At 54.7% G+C, this 21,956-nt stretch overlaps 8 protein-coding genes across 8 annotated transcripts; 4 read left to right on the forward strand and 4 right to left on the reverse strand.

Moving 5' to 3' along the window:
• The first annotated feature begins 27 nt into the window (after nt 1-27).
• EI97DRAFT_308410 (NAD(P)-binding protein) lies at nt 28-1,756 on the forward strand. Its single transcript, XM_033794587.1, has 3 exons — nt 28-339; nt 398-1,307; nt 1,366-1,756. Exons 2-3 carry the CDS (start codon nt 469-471, stop codon nt 1,586-1,588), a joined length of 1,062 nt encoding a protein of 353 aa, XP_033654604.1. The 5' UTR covers nt 28-339; nt 398-468; the 3' UTR covers nt 1,589-1,756.
• Nucleotides 1,757-2,718: 962 nt separating this feature from the next.
• On the forward strand, nt 2,719-4,736 carry EI97DRAFT_308274 (Aldo/keto reductase). The gene is made up of 3 exons (XM_033794586.1): nt 2,719-3,154; nt 3,576-4,369; nt 4,429-4,736. Exons 1-3 carry the CDS (start codon nt 3,010-3,012, stop codon nt 4,456-4,458), a joined length of 969 nt encoding a protein of 322 aa, XP_033654605.1. The 5' UTR covers nt 2,719-3,009; the 3' UTR covers nt 4,459-4,736.
• A 4,959-nt stretch (nt 4,737-9,695) lies between these two features.
• On the forward strand, nt 9,696-11,146 carry EI97DRAFT_376007 (uncharacterized protein; the record flags this gene model as incomplete). Its single annotated transcript, XM_033795537.1, has 4 exons — nt 9,696-9,891; nt 10,001-10,117; nt 10,169-10,381; nt 10,443-11,146. 4 exons carry the CDS (start codon nt 9,696-9,698, stop codon nt 11,144-11,146), a joined length of 1,230 nt encoding a protein of 409 aa, XP_033654606.1.
• A 944-nt stretch (nt 11,147-12,090) lies between these two features.
• Nucleotides 12,091-13,480, forward strand: EI97DRAFT_432684 (Pre protein translocase Sec Sec61-beta subunit). Its single transcript, XM_033798217.1, has 4 exons — nt 12,091-12,254; nt 12,490-12,691; nt 12,917-13,012; nt 13,066-13,480. Exons 1-4 carry the CDS (start codon nt 12,252-12,254, stop codon nt 13,098-13,100), a joined length of 336 nt encoding a protein of 111 aa, XP_033654607.1. The 5' UTR covers nt 12,091-12,251; the 3' UTR covers nt 13,101-13,480.
• A 1,366-nt stretch (nt 13,481-14,846) lies between these two features.
• On the reverse strand, nt 14,847-16,280 carry EI97DRAFT_308587 (zinc-binding oxidoreductase CipB). Its single transcript, XM_033794588.1, has 3 exons — nt 15,934-16,280; nt 15,776-15,884; nt 14,847-15,696 (listed from the first exon to the last, which is right to left on the reverse strand). Exons 1-3 carry the CDS (start codon nt 16,082-16,084, stop codon nt 14,940-14,942), a joined length of 1,017 nt encoding a protein of 338 aa, XP_033654608.1. The 5' UTR covers nt 16,085-16,280; the 3' UTR covers nt 14,847-14,939.
• A 196-nt stretch (nt 16,281-16,476) lies between these two features.
• Nucleotides 16,477-17,627, reverse strand: EI97DRAFT_449827 (uncharacterized protein; the record flags this gene model as incomplete). The annotated part of the gene is made up of 3 exons (XM_033800243.1): nt 16,477-16,779; nt 16,835-17,535; nt 17,582-17,627. 3 exons carry the CDS (start codon nt 17,625-17,627, stop codon nt 16,477-16,479), a joined length of 1,050 nt encoding a protein of 349 aa, XP_033654609.1.
• A 334-nt stretch (nt 17,628-17,961) lies between these two features.
• On the reverse strand, nt 17,962-20,004 carry EI97DRAFT_396954 (T-complex protein 1). Its single transcript, XM_033796349.1, has 4 exons — nt 19,988-20,004; nt 19,771-19,911; nt 19,330-19,700; nt 17,962-19,279 (listed from the first exon to the last, which is right to left on the reverse strand). Exons 2-4 carry the CDS (start codon nt 19,827-19,829, stop codon nt 18,042-18,044), a joined length of 1,668 nt encoding a protein of 555 aa, XP_033654610.1. The 5' UTR covers nt 19,830-19,911; nt 19,988-20,004; the 3' UTR covers nt 17,962-18,041.
• Nucleotides 20,005-20,288: 284 nt separating this feature from the next.
• Nucleotides 20,289-21,673, reverse strand: EI97DRAFT_417087 (Isy1-like splicing factor). The gene is made up of 2 exons (XM_033796912.1): nt 20,713-21,673; nt 20,289-20,679 (listed from the first exon to the last, which is right to left on the reverse strand). The coding sequence occupies exons 1-2, from the start codon at nt 21,325-21,327 to the stop codon at nt 20,521-20,523; spliced, it is 774 nt and encodes a 257-aa protein (XP_033654611.1). The 5' UTR covers nt 21,328-21,673; the 3' UTR covers nt 20,289-20,520.
• Between the last annotated feature and the right edge of the window lie 283 nt (nt 21,674-21,956).

Consider the following 21,956-nt stretch of genomic DNA (forward strand, 5'->3'; position numbering starts at 1 on the left):
ACGTCGGAACCGGTTTCATACCGAGTGGAGACATGGCCTCCAGGTCCCAAGCTCGGAATTCATGGTTATGCAACCTCCATGCAGCTTCACACCCCACCCCGCTTCTTCAGTAATTGATACACCAGAGCAAAGATTTAAGCGGGAAGCGTAGGTACAAACCGTCAAACGATCATTTTCGACATTTACTGTTACATCGCCGTGAGCCACGATAATCACCGTTGACCCTGCGTCTCTCGGACTGAAGTCATAGGATCCACTTGGTCCCTGATCTAGTGGGGTACCTCGGCACCAGCTACACTGACGGAGATTGCTGGTCGCAGCTTGCAACAACATACAAAGGTGATTTCCAATCAAAGAAATTTTGCACTGCACGAAAACTAACCGTCTCTTGAACAAGTTCCCTCAAACGTCCTCTTCGTCCAACTCGAGCTCCAAGCAACATCTCGCATCGCATACCACAAACACATCATGTCAGGACAGCAGACGCGTCAATGGATATTGGCCAACCCGCCAAAGGCCAACCCCGTCCTCGAAGGCGACAACGCTACCTTTAAGCTCGAGCAGAAGACTCTCCCCGCGCTCGGCTCGAACCAAGTCCTCGTCAAAGTCCTATACCTCTCCAACGACCCCGCACAAAGAGGGTGGATCCAAGACGGCGTTGACCCCAAGCGTCTCTACACAGAACCTGTGCTGAAGGGCGACGTCATGTGCGCATATGGCGTATGCGAGGTCGTGGAATCTACTGCAGACAGCATCAAAAAGGGACAGCTTGTGCTGGCAACAACAGGATGGACCGAGTACGCCGTGCTCAATGCCAGCGAGTGCCGGCCTGTGCAGCCTGATGAGAAGGCTGGAATCCGGCCTACGCACTTCATTGGCGCATTGGGAGGAACAGGCCTTACCGCATACTACGGCCTGGTAGACATTGCCGGCGCAAAACCCGAGGACACTGTTGTTGTATCAGGCGCTGCAGGCGCTACTGGCAGCATGGTCGTCCAGATTGCCAAGCATCTCGTCGGCTGCAAGAAGGTCATTGGTATCGCGGGAGGGGAGAAGAAGTGCAAGTGGGTAGAGAGCCTGGGCGCGGATATCTGCATCGATTACAAGGCGTCCGACTTTGAGTCTCAATTGAAGGCAGCGACCGAGGGCTTCGTCGAGGTCTACTTTGACAATGTCGGTGGTGAGATATTGGATCTCATGCTCACGCGTATGAAGCGGCATGGGCGCATCGCGGCGTGCGGCGCCATCTCGTCGTATAATGCTCCGGGCGAGGTGGGAATCAAGAACTGGTTCGAGGTTATTGCCAAGTAAGGTCCCCTTTCCAGTTAGTCATCGCGAGATTCGTTGTACTGACTTGTCCATCAGTCGCATCAACATCAAGGGCTTCATCCTCACGGATGCCATCGTCGCAGGCAAGACCGGCGAAATGATCAGCAAGCTCGTCCAAGGGGTTAAGGAGGGCAAGATCCAGCTGGGTCCGGAGGTGGAGACGGTGGTTCCGACGAAGTTTGAGGACGTGCCGAAGACGTGGATGGTGTTGTTTGAGGGTGGTAACCAGGGCAAGCTGGTGACTGCGCTCAAGCAGTAGGTGCGGTGGATGGAGGAAGAGTTGGCTTGATACCTGCATACGAGTGGACACGAACTGAATCACCGCAGCATGGAGTCCATATCCGACCACACGACTATCAAGTTAGATCATTTTCGAGAAACTTGCGCACAGACCACAACGACTACCCCGCCATCTTGCTGCCCCTCCATCCTCTCCATCACCCCGCCTTCCCCCTCTTCAACATCGGCAAGAGTCTTGGCACTCAACCTCCCCAGGCTCTCCCATCTCATCTGCCCTCCCTCTCCCCATTCCTCACTTCATCGGTTCAGTCACACTCCTTGTTCTCCCTCTCCACCGCCGCAATCTGCGTCCATATGCCGATATACAACCCTCACCATAGCAACCACTCCGTCTTATCGCAATTGATTGCACGCCAGATTGGGCGCGTGCGGGCCACGCTGCGGCTTGGCGATTCGACACGTGCAGTTAGTCGACATTTATTGCTTGCAGCATCCCGTGCCATCATGGACTCTATCAGAAGTTGTTTCAAAAGGGTCACCGCCACCACCTTCAGTGCCTTGTTACCACCGGTCCAATATGAGCGACCATAGCACGAGTGCTGGGCGTCATTTATCCGGTGCTCTATGACGAGTTTACCCGCCGCAAGTCCAAAGAAAAAATTGGCCGCCGCGGTGGAGCCCACCAAGAAACTTTCCGTTGCTATGGCCGTGATCCGCGAGCCGTGGCATCGTAGTAGTGGGAGAGGAATCGACTAGCACGGATACCCCACGCCATGGCGACGCTTGCAACCACTTGCCCTGTGGCAAAGGAGTTTCCATCCCTCCGTCTAGAAGACGCGGATAGGAAAAAAGCCGCATTTGCCTGTGCAAGGAACACAGAATGACCCGGATGCCAGACGCTACTCGGAGGTTCGGATAGCCTCCATGGCAGTTGAACTCCGTTACTTTTACACAGCACTCTGTACTTTCTCATGCAGACGCCGCCTCGAACTGATGCGGGAGGCGTTGAAAAGTTACCCAGTTCGTGGTAACTGTCCTCAAGCCATCGCCCAGCCTGCTGGACGGAAGCAAGGTCGATGCAATTGTAGAGGCAGACGACGAATCAGGGAGTTGATGGAAGGGTGAACCGACGGGATTCTGCCCGGCGTCAAACCGGAGCAATGGTTGAAGACGCAGGGTCGTTTATGTTCAACAAGGAGGCCAATCTGCACATAGACTGGCTCATTGATCAGACGGACTTCCCGTTGGCGGCCCTAGGGGATTCTCAGGTCCCAAGATCTGTGGAGCCCTGGCTAAAAGGGTAACTGTATTAATATCCCACTGCACCCCTCTGTTTCCTTGCCAACATCCCACATTCCCCTCCTCCTCTGTTCCTTTTTCTCTTCCTCCCAGATACCCCACCTTTACGATACCCTCGACCCTACCAATACCACAGCAACCATGACGTCTCCTCTCCTCACGCTGAACAATGGCCACAAGATGCCTCAGGTCGGTTTCGGCCTGTGGAAGGTGGACAACAACGTGTGCGCCGAGGTTGTCTACAATGCGATCAAGGCTGGCTACAGGCTGTTCGATGGAGCTTGCGGTATGTACAGCAACTTTTCAATCTCGTTCTCGAAAAACCGGAACCATGTCAGGGAGGGAGAATTCCCTGCAAGACTGCAGTGAAGTTCCTCCATCACCCCGCTACATCCGACTGCAGCACTCGGCCACCTCCATGGATCACAGCGGCATCTTGGACGCTCACGGCGTCTGCGGCTCTTTTACCCAGAGCTTGAAAAAAATGCAGTGTTTGTCCCGTTGGCTAAAATACTCTCTGCATTCCGGGCCTTTCAATGGGTCTAGCGGGGATGCCAATGAGGTCATCGGTTTCCGGCTCAGCTTTCCGTAACCCCGCCCTACAGGCGGATCCCTGTCGAATCGACCCCTCTTCGCACATATTCCCCGACTTCACACCACACACTCACACACACATTGGACTACAAGTCACTGACAAGAATCAACAGACTATGGCAACGAAGTTGAGGCCGGCCAGGGCGTCGCCCGCGCCATCAAGGAAGGTCTCGTCAAGCGCGAGGACCTCTTCATCGTCAGCAAGCTCTGGAACTCGTTCCACGAGCCGGAGCAGGTCGAGCCCATTCTGAGGAAGCAGCTCGCCGACTGGGGGCTCGACTACTTTGACCTGTACATTGTGCACTTCCCCGTCGCCATCAAATACGTCTCCCCCGAGACGCGCTACCCGCCCGGCTGGTTCGTCGACGACGCCGGCACCAAGGTCGAATATGCCAAGGCCTCGCTGCAGGACACGTGGAAGGCCATGGAGGCGGTGCACGCAAAGGGCCTGGCCAAGAGCATCGGTGTGTCCAACTACACGGGCGCTCTGCTGCTCGACCTCTTCACCTACGCCTCCGTCAAGCCCGCGACCCTCCAGATCGAGCACCACCCGTACCTCGTGCAGCCCAAGCTGCTCGAGCTGGCCAAGGACAACGGCATCGTCGTGACGGGCTACTCGTCCTTTGGCCCTCAGTCTTTCGTCGACGGTGACATGGACCTGGCCAAGAACATCTCGCCGCTCTTCGACCACGACGTCATCAACAGGATTGCGAACAAGCACGGCAAGACGACGGCGCAGGTGCTGCTGCGCTGGGCCACGCAGCGCGGGTTGGCCGTCATCCCCAAGTCCACGTCGGTGAAGCGGATGGAGCAGAACCTGGACGTCACGGCCTGGGATCTGAGCGAGGAGGAGATCCAGGAGATTTCGAGCTTGGATCAGAATCTCCGGTTCAATGCGCCTCTTAACGTATGTCATTCCCTTCCCAATGATCGTTGATGTGAACATGGCTGACCAATGATGTCTAGTGGGGTATCCCGATCCCTCTCTTCTCTTAGATTGACACAAGAGAATAGACGATGAAGTGATTTCCTCTCCCGCAATGCAGCATTGGGGGAAAGAGGATGGAGGATGAGGAGGGAGGAATGGCTACCTGATCGAAGAGGACGCCATGAAGATGCAACAAGACCGGACGGCCGGCATAATGGCACTTGCAAGGATAAATGACCATATATATATCAGATGAAGTAGGATAATGACCACCAACCCCAAACCAAAAGCGATCAAGCTCGCCAGGTAGTAAATGAAAATCCGACTACTTGGCTCTTCTCACATGCGCACCTACGTTGTGCTACATCATCCTTGCCATACCCACTATGTATACTCCCCTTAAATGTCCTCCCAAAATGAGCAGTTCAAGCCGTCAAGGGAAAAAAACACATATTGGCGACCTTGTAGATAAAGATTGTACAGCCCCTCTCCCTCCCCGTCCTCCCCGCAATCCGCATTTCCGATCATTCCGAGCAGCCACTCCGTACATTTTCCGAAGTTCCGAAGAGGGACACCCTCAGCCTCCCACCGAAACGAGAAAGAAAAAAAGACTTGTGAAAAGCGTCCTGTTCTACACCTGGCAGATTGAAGAGGGAAGGAAAAAATAGATTAGACTGATATGATATACTCAAAGATGTAAGAAGATACCATCAAATACCATAAACACAGTACAAGCCTCTATGTGCGTATTCCATCTGTATTCGCATATCCGAGAGTACTCTGGCTTTCCAACCTCCAAACAACTTTCCTGCAAATACCCAGCTAGCGAAAGCTCATTGGCAATGACGATACAATCCTACAAGTAAAATCTTCGCTCTACAACCTGATATGCCCAGACAGAGGCTCAACAAGCCAGTTGCAAGCATCTGTTACATGATTCACCACCGACTCTGTATCGTCAAAGACCCATCAGAGCCATGATAAGAGCCATGATACCTGGCACAACGCTCGTCCCACCCATCATAGGAAGGCTCGAAATGATTCAAAGTCGCCATGCCTTCGAACCGCACGGGCAGGTCAATGGTCGTGATACGTCGGTCCTCGGCACCTGTAGCTGACCGCGTTAAGCATCGATCCCCGCATCCCGTGTGTTCTTTGAAAGACTTACCTTCATCCCAGCACGTCTCCCTCACACAAAGCCGACCTGGAATATCATCCTCCCCGTCCCACCCCAGCAAATCCGGCGTCTGAACCACTTCATCCACCCTCTCCACTCTCCCCGCCTCACCCCCCGAGCAGCCGTCGTCCTTCCCATCCCTCCAGAACTTATAAGTCCTACACTCGGTCCCATTATTCAGAAACCGCGTATACGTCCTCACCCACCTCGTCCCACAACTCTCGCACTCGGCCGTGTGGACCCCCTCCGAATCCGAAAATACCCATTTCTCCACGTCGGTATAATGTTTTGCACCGTGGCCGGGGCATCGTTCGAACCCCTCGACCATCCCGCAGTGCATGCACATCTGGCGCATCGAACTGACCCACTCGTTGCGTCCCGTGTTTTGATCCGTGCGAACGATTTTGACGAGGCAGGCGACGTGCCAGGCGCAGAGGCGGGAGGGGAGAGGCAGGACTGCGCCTTCTTTATCGGGCCGGGGCAAACGAGGTGCGGATTTTGAGCTTGGGTCTCTTTGCGGGATGGATGGTGGAATGCAGAGAGGGCTGCTGCTGCTGTTGAACATGGACAGCGGGTAGATGGATTTGCACAGAATGCAGCGCATGCGTTGGGATTTGTCGGTTCGAGATTCCGGGGTCAGGGCGAGGAAGGTGCGGATGTTGAGGCGAGCACAGTCGGTGAGGTGGGGATCCTTGCGCGTATATCTCTGTTTGCCTCCACCCTTTCTCTTCTTGGTTGCCGGGGCGGTGTCATTGTCGTCATTGTCGGTCGGGCGAGGAATATAGCGATGGAGGGGGAAGACGGCGATGAAGCGGCTGTGTGTCAGGTTGAGGGCGAGGATGGCGTCAGGTGGGAGGTGCTCGCCTATGTAGAGAAGGAGTTCTGTGGGAAGGTCTAGGAATGGACTGCTCGCAGAGGGTTCAAGTTGGGTCGGTGGACTGGGGCCTGGTGTCAGTGGAGCATTGTTGGTGTCCTCGCTGGAGGGCGGAGCCTTTGGCCTGCTTGTGGTTCCGAGGGGCGGTCGAAGCAGTTTCACGGTGTCTTGTGAGCTGGGAATGTTGTCGCTCGTGTGTGGAAACGGATGAGGACTGTCACACTTGCAAAGTCTGCCACCTCCATCATTGCCTCCTGTTACTCCTTGACTTTGCCCGTCTGTGCTGGATCCTCTGAAAGCAGAGTCTGCATCAAGGCATGCAGCTGGCGCTTTCAACCCCTTACGATGTCCACTCTTTGATCTCTTCCGCGCCATATTCGATTGCTGTTGGACTTGAATATCGATGTCCATGGTTGATAAAGGGAGTAATAAATTTAAGAAGCTCTGAAGCGGACTCTATGAGGGTTCGAATCAATCCAGTCATAGAAAGATAGGAGAAGGTACGCTCAGGAAAGTGACTTTGAAAGGCACAGCTCAGAACCAGTCACCGGGATTCAAGTCGTAGCGCCGCATGGGCACTTTCTGCTGCAGGTGTACAAAGAAAAGAGACCAGGTCGGTGAAGGACTGAAAAGCTCAGAAGGGGAACGAGCCATGGTGGACCAGGCGGAGAGTACCTATGTAAACAAGAGTTGCTGCTGCGCCGTGTGGCACCCGAGACAGTGGTCAGTGGACGAACGGGATAATGCAACAGGCGCCGGCAGCCATGGCGATTGTTCTCCATGATGCGCAGGACCGTTTCAGAGTCTGGCTGAAAGTAGAATTACTGGTCCCGAATGCGTGCCTGTCGGTGGGTAGCCGTGATGGGGGCAGGCGCCTGCCGTTGGCAGCCGCGTGATGGGTGCTGTATGTGTGGAACTTGGAAAGGGCCATGAACGACACCAGTTTGAAGGAACACAGGCGGTTTGATGGGGACAGGGATAGGTTGGGATATGACGAGGTGATGCAGGTACGGATTGACCAAGGAAAGAGAAAGACTGTATATGGACTCTATAGGAGATATAGTAGAAGTGATACTTGTGCCTTGTTTTTCCGAACCATTTGCAATCCAAAAGAAGCGGATCCGTACAGACGGGTAAGAACAGCGCCTTTGTATACGCCTGAAGAATCCAGGCTTCCAAGGTTTCGCATGACAGGTGCCCATGACCCTGTCTGTAATTCCAGCAAGTGATGAGTAGACTAGTGATCTGGTTGTTCGGTTTGTGTGAGTGTAGAGGTGCGACGAGGTTGGCACAGCCTGATATGGGACTTGTAATGCCCAGAACAGCCGACCTCGGCAGCGTCTGTTCCCCAGCGACAGCAGGCAATTACACCGCAGCTTATTATTGCAGTAGAGCAATCCTTTTGACGTGACGTGCAGCCAGTTGGCGGCGAGGCTGTTCGCATCTGCCTTGCAGCGAGCAGGGCGCCCAACAACTTTGGAATGACGGTCCAGTGCATGGAGAAATAGATGCCATGTCAGCAGATGCAACTCGCTCGTTGGCAGACGCTCTGTCAAACAATTCCTTGCAAGCGCTCCAACCGCAGCGTGCATCTCCCCCCACCACCCGCCAACACCGACGGTTCACGCAAACCCCGTGGTCCCCATCTGGCACGAAAGCCGGTACGGTGGGTGCATCCGGGTGCAGCTCCATGTGCGATGATGCCAACTGCAGCCACGACCTTTCATGAACTGCGCCCAAACCAAACCACTGACGATGCCACTGTCGCTGCGACTTGGTGATTGGGGCGTACTTGGACGACCCCGCAATACGCCGTGAAGGTGGGTATGTAGAAGCCCCAGAGGGTGCAGAGGTTGATCACATTGGCAGGTTGCCGGCTGCATGGCGATGCCGGAGAGGACGGCGGAAGCGAGGTGCGTGTGTGCTAATGAGGCTTGGTGGTTGGTGATGATGCCTCTCCTAAGGCATGGCAGAGGTGCATGTGGGGGCACACGATGTCTCTTCAAGGCAGGAGACTCGACTCGCTCGAGCACCGCAGCCATTCTTCTTCTTCTTTCTGAGCATATTCCGGCCGGGATGCCGTAATCTGAGATGCAAACCGACACGGTGGGTGGAACAACAATAAAAATCAGAAGACGGACATGGGAGCACGGGGCAGCAAAGTAGATGCCCAACATACGTCCCATATATGTATGGAGGCTCTCCAGATTAGAGTTGCTTATATACGCATATACACAGTCCTGTGCATACAACTATACGAAGAAAGCAACAAAAAGAAAAAGCCTTGCATCCCCTCCGTCTTTGTCAGTGTCTCCGTGCCCAGCGTGGCTGTCTAGCCGCATCCAATGGTGAAGGGTACACTGTTGTGTTGGAGAGGTGTTGGGCAAGGACAAACCTCCTCTTCTCCCCTCTCCCGTCTACCCGGCGCCATCCTGTCAGGTTTATCTGATTGCGGAGCTGTGTTCGGCATGTCTCCTGCTGGACAGTTTCTCAGCCTCGAAGGCGCCTCCTTCGATCTTTTTACAGCACGACTCGCAGTCCTTGAAGAAAGGACCCTCCAACACCAACAACCTACAAAGCTCCAGCAGTGAGCCCGACGTGCAACGGGCAGCGGGCAGACTATGATGTCTTCATATAAATAATCAGAATTGCGTGCAGCGAGGAGCGCCGTGGGCCGCGGGCCGTGGCCATGGGGCCCGTGATGGGCGGAGATTGCCTAGGTGAGAGTGTCGTCCACTCTCGGCCTGGGCTAGCGTAATATTTGGACTTGGGCTCTCCCCTTTCGAACCAACCCACCCGCCGATCGATTCCGCACCCTTCTCCTTCTCCTGCTCCTGCTCCTCCTCTTCAAAACTCCACACCGTCTGCCTCGACTGCACTCGGTTTCCCAGCTTTGCCCTGCGCCCTGCACGGTAAACCTCGTCGCTCCTTTGGCTGTTCGCTCCTTCCCTCCCATATTCTCGGTAAGCCGAATCCGACCATCCTATCACCACCTCCCTTCTCGCCCGCTCCAGCGAAGGCGGCGTGACAAAATTCTTTTCTCCCCCACTCCCATTCCCCCAACCCTCGCTGTCGACTTCACACCATCCATCTTCATCCTATCATTCTCTGTCTCGACATTCTCCGCTGCACTATTCCTGCCAATTCTGACCCTGCGACCAGTTGCCTAGTCTGTGTTGCCGCCGTGCGCTTCCTCTCATCACCTTCATCGAACCCATCTCTTTCCATCGCACCGAGCCCTTCTCTCCCCCGATATGGCCTATTACAATGACCCCCAATGGCAAGTCCCCGGCCGCCAGGCTTCGTGGGAGCAGCCTCAACCTCCTTCGCGATCGGGTATGCATAAGGAATTGAGCATGCAGGTCGGCATGGGGAATAACTGTATTGCAGGCGCCAGTTCAACTGTGAACAACAGGGACGAGCCCATGGCTTTTGTATCCCAGTTTGAAGGTATGCAGAGCCTCGGAGCCCAGATGGGCATCACGATCAACCCTTGGGATGGCGTGCATGCCGCGAGCTGTGTCCGTAGCATGGAATGGGAGCTAATTCGAGCGTACAGAGATCGACCGCGCATACGAGAACATGGCCAAGAGCGGAAAGGGTTTTGGTTACCCCATGATGGGTCCTCGCCGTGAGTCCATGCCCATGATGGGTCTACGTCCTTACCTCGAGTATGGTGCGGGAGATGCATCCCCTTCCCATGCCTCTCAGCTGCTAACATGCCCAGATCCTCGCATGGGTCCCCAGCGCCACCACTCTCTGACCGATTACGACGGCATGCGCTCCCACTCGGCCTCCAACGTCCAGGGCTACTATCAGAACCAGCGATATATGCCGCGACCCAATGACGCCGACCAAATGGCTCAGGCGAAGCGTCGAATGGCTGCCCAGCGTGAGCGTGAGCTGCGCAACTACCACCAGGAGCAACAGTATCACAGAAGTAAGGATTCGGAGTCCGGGCAACAATAGAAGAAGGGTGGTGGTTAACTAGGGTAATGCAGATATTTCTGGTTCCAAGTCCGACCGCTCCATGAGTCCGAACACGATGAGTGAAGAGGAACGTCGAGAGCTCATTGCTCGCCAGCATCGTGCTCTCTATGGCGATCAGTCGGCTCTGTACAGTAGCAACAATCCCACCTCGAGCCAGGACGTTCGAGTCAACGCCTCTGGCGCCGGTCGTGGTTCCTCCCCTCTGGCCTTTGATCCTTTCGGTATGCAAGCTCAGAATGCCTCCAAGGAAAGTGCGGTCCAGATGCCTGCAAGGGACAAGGATGTCACCGGAGGCGCTCAGGATATGCGCGGCAACAGCAATCCCTCCCCCTCCGCCACCCAGAACCCTAGCTTCAGCCTGTTTGACAACTCTCAGCAGGCTAGCCGCACCTCCAACTCGTCTCCTGGCGGCTCCCCTCCTCTCCAAGGCAACAAGGGTCCCAATTCCGGCGTCGCCCCCATCGGCACCCGCCCTACGGCCAACCAAGGCCAGCCGGCCGGTGCGCCTCTGAGCAAGCGTGCGACTACCCCGCTCCCCTCTCCGCTTAGCTATTCCTATAATGCCAGCGACCAGAACAACAACGTCCCCAACTCGACCTCTGGCTCGCTGAACCCTTCGTCCACCGTCACGGACAAGGGCCCCATCTGGGGCAACAAATCTGGTGTCTGGGGAAACACTCCTTCTCAGGGCGTGCAGGCCTCCGTTTGGGGTTAGGAAGACCCAATCTTCTCTTGATGTATGAAGCACGTCCGGCGTTTCTGCATTTCAGGTGTATCGGGATTTCACTGTCGGGTCTTTGAAATCGGGTGGAGCGGGCTATGGCGGGTCGGTGAAAATGATTCTGGGTTCCAGTTTTATCCTCACGGCGTGGTTTGTCGCTTTGGGTTCGGACTGTCCACGGAATGCGTTGCTCTCACGTACGACTGGAGTTCTCTATACCTTTTGCGCCTTGGACCACTGCATTCATTCTTGCGGACTGCGGCACGCACATGGGGTTAGGCTTGGCTTCTCTTCGCTACCGGAGGATTGTTAAGGAGTTTTTGCGTTTTGGGTTTTTTGCTCTGCTCGTGTCGAGGTTTGGTTCCGGGGAGGTTTTGGTTGCGGTTCTCCGGCATTTAAAGACGGTGTAGGGGACTAGTTTTGGCATCTCTGTCATTTTGGCGCTCATTGCTATTACGTATGGGGATACCTTGGCAGAAAACGGGCTTATAGTATGGGGCTTAATGGGAAAAAGTGGTTTCTTGGTGCGATGTAGGTTTTCCGAAGTCGTCACGGTGCTCTACTGCAGGTCCTCTTACTGCCTCTTTTCACGTCCGACTAAACACTGCGCTGCGCTTCCTCTGCAGGTTGCATTAGCTGTTGAGCACAAGCTCATTGCCAGCAATTTGTCCTGTTCAGGTTTCTAACGGCTAGGGTTCTAATAACTGTTGTCCCTGAATAGAGGCGCTTATAAAGCCTATTGCAAGGGCTGTTGAGTCTATTTATTTATCTCTGCTAGCTGCTTTATTAGACATCGAGGTTTGTAGTAGAGAAAGTGCAGGGGGCCGCTCAATCGGGCGTGGAGGGTGTACCTAGGTAGTAGAAGAACACGTCACGTGACAATATCCCTGATATCTTGGCACCAGACAAGCCGCTTCGCGCTAAGTCCAATGGCGGACCCCAAACCCCAGCTCCCGTTTCTAGAATTGTGTCCTCTCCTCGACATCACAGTAACTTGTTCCCCGGACTCTCCTACAGTCCTCACGCCGCTTCTGCTCCCTTTATTCTCTGTCAGCTCTCCGCGTAGTCCTCCTGTTACGTCGGAACTTCAGCGCACACCATGGTATGTCATCCCTATCCCAATCGTCACTGTTCAGGACACATGTACCCTTCATCCGCTGGCGACGGAATTGCAAAGAGATATTGGCTCGCTGGCGTTGTAGGACCACCATTGAGACCGACACAGATTGCCTATTGCCTTTGGAACTTGAGCTCTCACATCTCTCGGCGCGCTCCTTCAACTTTATCTTCGGATTCGCTCCGTCTCCCGTGTGCGCACTGCTAACACCCTCACGTAGTCTTCCCCTCGCGCACAATCGCCCTCGGGCAATGCAGGATCCGGCTCCACGACCGCTCGCCCCTCGTCCCCTAAGCCCCCGGGCGGCCCTGCGACCGTGATGCGGAGAAAGGCAGCTGCCGACCGTGCAGAGAAGTCGGCGAACCAGAGGCCAAGCAGCACGCGCGCTGCTGGTGCGGGCGGCAGCTCCAGCACGATGTTGCGTAAGTGGATATCTCATTGGAGGATTTGCAATGGGTCTTTGAGGCTGTAAAGAGCTTGGGAAGGGGAAGAGACGTTCGGTGCGGTTGGGACTACTGAAGAGGAAGCTTTAGGGCCATACGCTTAGAGCAGGTCCGGTTCTACTGCGTCGAGGGCCGTCCTGGCTGCCATGTTTTTATGACGTGAATATATGAGAGAAAGGATGTCGACTGACTGGAACTCGTTAGGCCTCTACACGGATGAATCCCCGGGGCTGAAGGTCGACCCCGTCGTCGTCATGACTCTCTCCGTTGTTTTCATCTTCAGCGTTGTTGCTCTGCACGGTGAGTAGCTTCCATTCGCTACGTACTCTTGACAAATACTCATCCTCATCCAGTTATTGCCAAGGTCATGCGTCGTTTCTCAGCATAGACAATTTCCACCCTTCTCCTATCTGTTTTTCCGACTCCGCCGTTTGCAGAAGCGCAAGGCAGCAGCAGCATTCTGAGCGGGGTTTCGAGTTCCTGTGCCCATGCCCAATGGCGTGGGAGATTGCATGAGGGGGCATCAACAACACCGGAAAGGTCTTGCAGGATTGAAGGCAAGATCGTTATAGGGCATTTTTCCGAAGCGAGGATGCGGTGTGACGGGAGGGTACCTCGACGTGTATTATAATCTGCAATTGAATTGGCGTGGAGTTTGCGTTCATTTCGTCGTCTCCGTATCCCGCTCCGCATCCAATGATTATCTTGCTATCTTGCCGTTCTCCTGTTACGCTTTGGCGCCTCCTGCAGGCTGGCTACTCGGAATGAGGTCGACGAGATAGCATAGCAATGGATCTTTTGAACCCAATTCCATGTGTGCGATGGGCGGCTATGGTACCACAACCATGTCCATAGGGTAGCAACGTCCCACACAACCACGACCCTTATCCATTAACGCAGACGTCACAAGATACAGGTATTTCGCCCTCTACCCCAGCTGCTCATCCAACGCAACATTCCCTACCTACAGCCTTCCACCCCTCTACTAAACATGTACGAGCCCAGCAGTATATCTTTTGTTTTTGGTTTTGTTGGGTAAGGGAGGAGGAGGAGGAGGAGGAGGAGGAAAGCAGTCTAAGAGTTTCTGAGAGGGAAAAAGGCTGGGTGTGTGTGTGCTTCGTACAAAGGACAACCCACCCAAGAACATACCGATGAAAGTGGGCTCAGAGTTTTGTGAATTGGGGGTCTGGCGAGAAAATCGGATACACAGCGATGCTGGGCTCCAGCCGTGGGGGCCGTGAAGGGAGGGGGACGTTTCGGCCATGAGGCGACGAGGAATGTTTGATCTTGGTTGAAGGTACAGGTGTAGGACCGCATGAGGTTCTGGGGGCAGCTATCGACGGGGTTTTTGGGTGTAGCTGTGTGCTCGTGGAGAGTCTGTGTATTTACATATATATATATAACAGTCGGTGGATCTGCGTCAGGCGTCAGATATCCTACACTCTGGAACCATCCACGCCATGAGGATTTCCCCTGTTCCGTGGAGAGTGACGGTGAAGGCGAGGCAGGAGGGTGGACGGTAAGTTTCGCTGTTTCTCTGTTATTGAGAAGGTCACGTTCGTTTTCACGATTTTGCTCTTGGCGAGGGAGGAGAGAGGAGAGAGGAGAGAGGAGAGTAGACGGTAGGTTCGCTGTTCTTGAGAAGCCCATGTTTTAACGACGTCAGTCATCATATCATAGTCAGATACCAGAGGATGATGATACCCAAGAAGTTGGGATTTCACAGTGGAGACGGAAGAACACTGCCACTCTCTAGAATCTCGCGCTTTCATTTCGTGGATGCTGTGACGCGTTCGAGGATGCACATAAACGGCTGCCCCGGCGTCCGAGTTTGATACATACATAGAAGGCGTCCTGTTGCATGTCACATGACAATAGAGAAGTCTCTCATCCTATAGATGTTGGGACGATAATAGGTCAGAATAAGGTTTTGCCGCTAATGACGTCGCGCGTTTGGTGCGGCCGGCTGGTGAAGGGGAAGGGGAAGGTGAACGACAACGGGAGGGCGCGAGACAAAGACGCCTCAACCGCGTTCTTTTGAACCGTGAAGCTTGAGCCGTCAGCGAGGGATCGACATGAATCGATATAGTCAAAGATGGCGTGAAGGATACTACAACAACATATCCGCGAACCGATCCTATAAACGTCGACTGAACGACAAACCAACGTAAAGACTTTGCCAAACCACTCCGCATACATACTACACCCGTCCAATCAACACCCACCATCAAAGCTCCACGACAATCTTATCAAAACTAAGCCCCCTCCCGACCCGATCCACCCCCTCCTGCACCCTCTCCAACCCGCCCTTCAAAACCGTCGGATCGGGCTTTGCCTTGAACAGCCCCACCTCCAACGCCTCGGGGATATACTTCCCCCAAACCGCCTCACCCACATAGCGATCCCTGGACGCGACCTCGGGCGCCAACACAGCCGCGCCCTGGATCCCCTCTGGGAAATTCCGCGTCTCGGCCAGCACCGAAGCGTACCTGCCGCCCAGGGCCTCGTACACGGGTCGCCACGCCTCGACGGCCTCGGGCGTGCCGATGCAGTCTGCGATGCCGACGAAGTCGGTCCCCTCGAGCGAGGCGATGATGTCGCGCGTGACGGTGGGGGATTTGTAGTCGTAGACCTCGGCGGCGCCGAGCTGGTGCAGCTCCGCCTTGTTGTGCGGGCTGCAGACGGTGACGACGAGGAGGCCGGCCGCGGTGGCGAGTTGGATGGCCGAGGCGCCGACGGACGAGGAGCCGCCCCAGATGAGGATCGTCTTGTCGATGGGTTTGGGCGTGAAGTGCGGGAGGGGGAGATTCAGGGTTTCCTTCTTGAAGAGGAGCTCGGCGGCCGTCGAGATGCTTAGGGGCAGGACGGCGGCAGAGGTGTAGGGGAGCGAGGGCGGGATGCGCGCCACGACGAGCTCGTTGCAGACCGTGTAGTGCTGGAAGCCGCCGTCTTGGGGTCGGTTGGTCACTAGGGAGAAGGCGTGTCTGGGAGGTCGTCATCAGTCATTTTGTCGTACGAAAAGGGATGAAAGGTCATAGAAGTGAATGCAGTTAAAAGGCATACCCCATCACCCTGTCGCCCTTCTTCACATGTCTCACCCCCTCGCCCACTGCATGGACCTCACCAGCGACATCCGCCCCCAAAACATTGGGGTACTGCTTCAAAAATATGCCTGCGCGCCTCAGTCCTGATCTGCCATCTCTCAGAGCGCATGGTCGTACCCCAGTTCTGAACCTTCCATTCCACAGGATTCACAGCGACTGCATGGTTCTTGACTACCACCTCACCGGGGCCCGGCTGCGGGATCGGCGCCTCCTCAATCTTGAAAGGTGTATTAGGTTCGTAGATGAATGCTGCGCGGTTCGGGCTCATGTTGCTGATGGATCATGGTAGTAGCAATGAGCTTGAAGCGTACTGGTGGTCATCTTTCTCGAGCTTGGATTTATCGATAAGTCAGCGATTGAGCTTTGCTATATAGTCACCTGTTGCCCGGATCTAACGTCATAACCTCATGAGAGAACATGAGCTAGAGACGGGTGCGGTGCGGTCTGGATTGCGCTCGATTAGCGCCGTCTTTGTCGGGCCGATGCGTCCATATGGAATTGCGACCACCTCAAACCACTGCCTCTTTGAATTGCCAGCAAGAGATAAATAAACCAAGGGGATTGACATGAAACCATACTAGACTCGCGATATCAGCTTTCCTGGATAATATTGTACATATATCTACAACCTCTTTGATCCACGAAATCTTACAAAGCTGATCACCGCTCTGCGAGCATGTTCCGAATCGCATGCCAATACGGCTTCTCGACGGCCTTCTGCACCTCCTCCTTCGCCAGCCACTGGAAGTCCGAAAGTCCAAGGCCGTTATTCTTCAGATCGGCCTGACCGGCCATGATGCGCGCCTTCATGAAGAAGGTCTTGAACCCGAGCTCATTGGGGTTTGGAGAAGACGAGCGAACCTGCTCAGGGTAATCATGTATGTAATGGCCGATGGGCTGATTCCCAACGACCCAGGTGTTCATATTCACACCACCAGCCTTGGTCAAGATGCGCTCGGCCGCCTTCCGAAGGTTAGCCATGTCCGTGTTTGAATGGTGGTTGAAAGTAGGAACATACCATATGAAGGTTCTCCCTACCCTGCATCTTGTCCTGCGGAAACATCCATTGCCCGTCCCTATTCTTGACCAGCAAATAGAGCGTCCGCGGCAACGCCCGATTCAGACTCTTGACATCCCCTTTTATATCTGCCTCCGTAACCCTCGGCATGGGCCTCTCAACAGGGTCGTGCTTGACCGTCTTCCCGCCAGCCATAGCCGCACTCGTGTCCTCCTCGCCATTCTCGCCTTCCTTCCCTTCCTCTCCGCTCTGCTCCGCATCCTCTAGCAAGCGCTCCACCTGATGCTGAAGCTCGCTTTCCGGCGCTCCGACAAGGAGTTCGTCGTTCCATGCCTCCTCGCCGTAGCCCTTGTACCGTCCAATATCTCGCGCAGGTGTGAGCCGCTGCTTTATCTTCCGCTTCCATTCCAGATCTGCAGGTGTCTTCTTCTTGAAGTAAAAGTAGCGAGTGAAGGGAAGAGCTAGTCGCTCGTTGAGACGGCGTTGGTAGAGGAAGAAGGCGGCCTCGAAGGGGTGCAGGTCGCGCGTTAATACCGGCGGTCGCGAGAGTACGACGCCGGCGTTGACGGCGTAAGACAGCGCTTGGGATGGAGTAGCCACGGGAGGAATGTGTTGAGCGGTCGCGTCCTCGGTCTGGACGGCTGCGGCGGCTGTCGCATATGTCTTGCTGGAGTCTCTACATGAGCGACATATTGAGCGGCCTGCGCAGGTCAGATCAACCCATTGGAGCGTCGCCGCATTACATACCAGCCTTTGAGGCTATTCTCCTCGTTGTCTGCTGCCCGGCGTTCATATTGACACCCCCCACAACGCGTCGTAGTCGTGATACTCCAGCTCTCTCCGTCTCGAACTTTTTCGGAGTCGTGAGTGCAAGCGGTTAGCGTGACCACGTGAGAAGCACTGACCACCTTCGAAAGATTTCTGACGGAACTCGCCAGTGATGTTCTTCCTCTCTTCACGGCATCTCTCCTTATCCCCAGTATTGCTCGTTTGCAGTGAGATATTGGTCATTTAACGGTGCCTAGAGGGAGTATGGGGAGTCTTTTCGCTAGCGGTACCTTCGTAACGATTCCAAGGTGTACGGCTAGATAGATCTTACCCACATTTACGACGATATGCACGAAGTTCAGGGCTCATCATGCTCATCAATTCGATTGACTGCTCCATCGCTGTTCCTACCTCATAACACAGCTACACTACTCTGGTTCTAATCATCGTTATCCCAATTGCCCTGTTGTGCCTTGCCTGGCATCTTGGGGCCACCAGCCTGCCTCGCCACGATGATTTGATCTACGCTAAGCACCGTCCTCGCCGCCTCCGTCGCCAGCTTGATCGCCCAGCTCTTCGTTACCCACAAGTCCAAAATACCGTTCTTCTTCGCATCCAAAATGCCAGTGTCATCGTTATTCTCGATATCCACACCAACAGTCCACTCATCGTCTTTCCGGCCTTTCTGTGCCGCATGTGCTGTGTATAGTCTGCTGAGGACTTCAGTCGCATCGAGACCGGCGCTCTCAGCCAATGTCCTGGGAATGACTTCGAAGGCCTCACCATACTTCCTGATGGAGTATTGCGAGAGGCCTGGCGTCTTATCCGCGATTGTGGTAATGCGCTCAATGAGCTGCATTTCCGTGGCACCAGCACCTGGGACAAGGCGGGGATCGCGTGTAATCGCCTTGACAACATTGACGCCGTCGTCGATGGCGCGTTCCACATCGTCGAGATGGTTCTGAGTGGCGCCGCGGAGAACAAGGGTCGCTGTCCGGGTCTGCTCGTTCTCCTGCCTGAAGACCGTGACGCGATCGCCGCCAATCTCAAGCGTCTCGACTACGTCAATGGTGCCCATCTCGTCAGGCATGGGAGCGCCCAGCCGAGCAAGCGGAGTAGCGCCAACCACTCTACAGAGACGGCGAAGTTCGAATTTGGAGAGGACTTTGATGACGAGTATGTTGTAGCGGTTGAGGTAGTGCATGGCGAGTTCGCCAACCGTCGAGCCGGCGACGATGACGCGGAGGCCGGAATCGTGGAGCTCCTTGATGATATTTTCAATCTGGTGCTCCTCGCCCTTGGTAAAGTCCAGCATCTCCTTTGCATTGTGCAGAAGCACGGTGCCCTTCGTCTCCGTCTGCGAGATGTCGACAGGACACGAGAATACCGCGACCTTCGCTTTGTGTGCCTTCTTAACAGTGCCCTCCGGTTCGCGTGCAAACACCATGCCCTTTACAACCTTGCTCTGCTCCAGACTACCGCCCATGATCTTCACCACCCGAATGTTGTCCACATTAAAGTTTACCGGGTTTTTGGGAAGGACGGCAAGGACGCCTTCTGCGACGAGATTGGCGAGGAAGTCTTCGCTGCCGGACTGTTTGGCGGCCACTACAGTCCTGATGGCTTTGCTGAGCTCCTCCTGTGACCTGATATCGTGTACCTTGTCGCAAACCAACTCTGGAGTTCGATTAACTGCTGTCCGGCCAATGTCTGCAGAGTGTACGAACCTTCCAAAGCTTTCAGCGCAGCATCTTGCGCCTTCTCGTAGCCCAGAACAATATCACTGGTCTTCAGGCCCATTCTCAGCAGCTCCTCCGCCTTCTTGAGCAACTCCCCCGCCAGCACGATGACCATGTTCGTCGCATCTCCCATTTCCGCCTCCTGCTGCTGGCTTGCCATGACCAGAAGCTTCGCCGCCGGGTGGACGACTTCGAGCTCTCGCAATATTGTTGCCGCATCTGAAGTCAGGATCATTTTCTGGAGGTGGTTTACGACAATCTTGTTCCGGCCATAAGGTCCCAAGGAGGTCTGAACGGTCTGGGCGATTGTGCGGCAGGCATCGATGTTGCGGAGAACGGCTCCATCTTCGGCGTCGTAGCTATGGCACTGGTTAGTATACCGGTATCGAGACTAGTTGTGCTCCGGAGAAGAGGTCGAGGGATTCTTACTTCTGGTAGCCTTTCTTGAAGAGCCCGGCATTCGGGGCATTCGGTATCGTGAGAGACATTTTGCGGGGAGGGGTATACTGGTTGCTGGGGAGCTTGCTGCGCGGGACGCGTTCGAAAAATGGGTAGGGGTCCGGAGGCTGGAAAAAGGGTTAATCCGACGAGGTGAATGCTATCCCCAACATGTGAAAGTCTTGAGACCAGAGACTTTAATACCTAGAAGCACTGCCTATTTCTACGCCTGGTTAGACATTACGGTACCCTCCTCTATCGGTCGTCTTACCTCCTGAGCGCAAGGAAATTGCCCGCGATCTGTGTAGGTTAGTAGAAACATAGTGTTTAAGGAGTGTTATCTCTAGACGGAGGCGCCATGAAGCCCATTGCCAGGACGTTTGTATCCGTGCAATCAACTCCTAGCTGCCTGATTAATCCTAAAAGCCTGCAGTACAGAAGAGGTGTGGGAGATGTTCAGTCGTACATGGGACGAGGCAGTACATGAACTCTTTCTATGTCGTACTTCTACAGCGACAGTAAAATGATACTTTGACATGAGACGGCGGAACACGAACCCACTTTGCGGCTCTATATCGCTACTAATGATGTACAAATAAGTTCCTAACCGGTCTGGCAACGGGTATCAATCTGCTTTTCCTTTCTTGTCCGTGCTCTTGTTCTCAATTATAATACCGACGGCTCCGCATCGAGTGGTGGGAGCATTTAGTTCTAACCCCCAACCACCATGGTCGAGATACTTCATCCAAGCCTATCCAAGAGCTTCCTCTTCCTCCTATCAATCAATTCCGCCTCCACCTCTTCCAGCGTCGGCAAACGCCACCCAATCCCATCGCCCTTATCCCCCGGAATCTCCACCCACTCCTCCTTCTCCTTCTGCGTCTTCTTCTCCACCACACCCTCCCCACCCCCAAGCCCATCCCCACCCTCCACCTCATCCCCAACCTGTAGCCAATTATCCCACGCCTCCTTCTCCCTCGCCCTCTCATACGCCAACAACGTGCCGTCCTCCTCATCCAAATTATACCCATAATACGCCGCATCGACCCTCTGCCTTAGCTCCGCCCTCCTCTCCCCCTTCTCCTTATCCCCGCCCTCCTCCTGTCCCTCCGACCGCATCTGCCTCTCAAACAACTCCTTCACCCCCGGCAACTCCCTCGCGCGGCCAAAATACCGATACCCCTTCCCACCCCCAGGAACCTCCCTCCCGTCCTCATCCAGCACCCTCCCGCCACGCATATAATTCGGCCCGCCGAGACTCCGTATCTGGTGCTCCCACATGTGTTTCTCGCGCATCAGCTTGTTGATCTCGTCGTTGAGGTCGCGGATCTGGTAGTCGGACAGCGCGGGGTCCTGGATCTTGGTCACCTTGCGCGAGATCTCTCGGAGCACTTGGGAGCGCCATTTTTCGGCTACGGGGATCGAGGTTATGGTTGTGATGAGTTTGGGGCGGCGGGTCCGTGAGATGTCGATGATGCCGGCTTCGGCGGCTTGGGCGGCGCGGAAGCGGAAGAGCATCGAGTGCGCTTTTTCGGAGTTGCGGGCCATGGTGGAGGATGTGGTTGAAGAGGCGGTGGGAGTGTGAGACGGAGAGGTCGGGGGTTAGCAAAGATGGAATTAGGGAAATCGTTGGTGATGGCTCGTCTTCTTGCGCGGAGCTGGGATTCAGGTGAAGGAATGGTGTTGCAGGGTATCAGTCGTCTCAGGAACGCGGCGATTAGTATGAGGAAGTCGCAATGTCGTGTTCAAGTAGTTCTGCGGAAGGTCAAGTGACCAGCAGCTCTTCGTCACTCTTCCAAATGTCTTGTCAATCGCTGTATTTCAATAAGACGCAGGAAAGGGTTCGAGATGTGGTAGATTGAAGAGTTCGGAGAGAGGAAGAAAATAAACCAGGGTTTCGTTTGTTTGACGCGTTCAGCAGTTTCAAGCAACATGAAGGGTGTAGGCGGTGAGGAGCGGCAGAACGTTTTCCTTGGCAATCTGGGGAAGAACCACTAACGTCCAAATAGGTTTAGCGCTTGGGAAAGGACATAACAACTATGATTGCAATAAGAAGGGCAAAGAGATAACTGAGAAGTAGTATAAGTGAATTCCACGGTTGACAATCCGTGGTTGCGGCCTAGCCACCACCCGGTCATACCAATATCTCTCATCGAAATGCGTGTGGGCGGCGAACA

The sequence above is a fragment of the Westerdykella ornata genome (assembly GCF_010094085.1).
Source record: "Westerdykella ornata strain CBS 379.55 unplaced genomic scaffold EI97scaffold_8, whole genome shotgun sequence".
Taxonomy (NCBI): domain Eukaryota; kingdom Fungi; phylum Ascomycota; class Dothideomycetes; order Pleosporales; family Sporormiaceae; genus Westerdykella; species Westerdykella ornata.

Excerpts from the sequence above, each read along its gene's own strand:
- EI97DRAFT_308410 (XM_033794587.1), top strand. The coding sequence starts at position 469 with ATGTCAGGACAGCAGACGCGTCAATGGATATTGGCCAACCCGCCAAAG. Across the intron at positions 1,308-1,365 it reads TGGTTCGAGGTTATTGCCAA|TCGCATCAACATCAAGGGCT; the intron begins GTAAGGTCCCCT and ends CTTGTCCATCAG.
- EI97DRAFT_396954 (XM_033796349.1), bottom strand. The coding sequence starts at position 19,829 with ATGTCTCTCACGATACCGAATGCCCCGAATGCCGGGCTCTTCAAGAAA. Across the intron at positions 19,701-19,770 it reads TTCAAGAAAGGCTACCAGAA|CTACGACGCCGAAGATGGAG; the intron begins GTAAGAATCCCT and ends CCAGTGCCATAG. Across the intron at positions 19,280-19,329 it reads TGCGCTGAAAGCTTTGGAAG|AGTTGGTTTGCGACAAGGTA; the intron begins GTTCGTACACTC and ends ATCGAACTCCAG.
- EI97DRAFT_308274 (XM_033794586.1), top strand. The coding sequence starts at position 3,010 with ATGACGTCTCCTCTCCTCACGCTGAACAATGGCCACAAGATGCCTCAG. Across the intron at positions 3,155-3,575 it reads GCTGTTCGATGGAGCTTGCG|ACTATGGCAACGAAGTTGAG; the intron begins GTATGTACAGCA and ends AAGAATCAACAG. Across the intron at positions 4,370-4,428 it reads GGTTCAATGCGCCTCTTAAC|TGGGGTATCCCGATCCCTCT; the intron begins GTATGTCATTCC and ends AATGATGTCTAG.
- EI97DRAFT_308587 (XM_033794588.1), bottom strand. The coding sequence starts at position 16,084 with ATGAGCCCGAACCGCGCAGCATTCATCTACGAACCTAATACACCTTTC. Across the intron at positions 15,885-15,933 it reads ATGGAAGGTTCAGAACTGGG|GCATATTTTTGAAGCAGTAC; the intron begins GTACGACCATGC and ends TGAGGCGCGCAG. Across the intron at positions 15,697-15,775 it reads AAGGGCGACAGGGTGATGGG|ACACGCCTTCTCCCTAGTGA; the intron begins GTATGCCTTTTA and ends ACGACCTCCCAG.
- EI97DRAFT_432684 (XM_033798217.1), top strand. Across the intron at positions 12,692-12,916 it reads CAGCTCCAGCACGATGTTGC|GCCTCTACACGGATGAATCC; the intron begins GTAAGTGGATAT and ends GGAACTCGTTAG. Across the intron at positions 13,013-13,065 it reads CAGCGTTGTTGCTCTGCACG|TTATTGCCAAGGTCATGCGT; the intron begins GTGAGTAGCTTC and ends ATCCTCATCCAG.
- EI97DRAFT_417087 (XM_033796912.1), bottom strand. The coding sequence starts at position 21,327 with ATGGCCCGCAACTCCGAAAAAGCGCACTCGATGCTCTTCCGCTTCCGC. Across the intron at positions 20,680-20,712 it reads GGCTACAGGTTGGGGATGAG|GGTGTGGTGGAGAAGAAGAC; the intron begins GTGGAGGGTGGG and ends GGGGGTGGGGAG.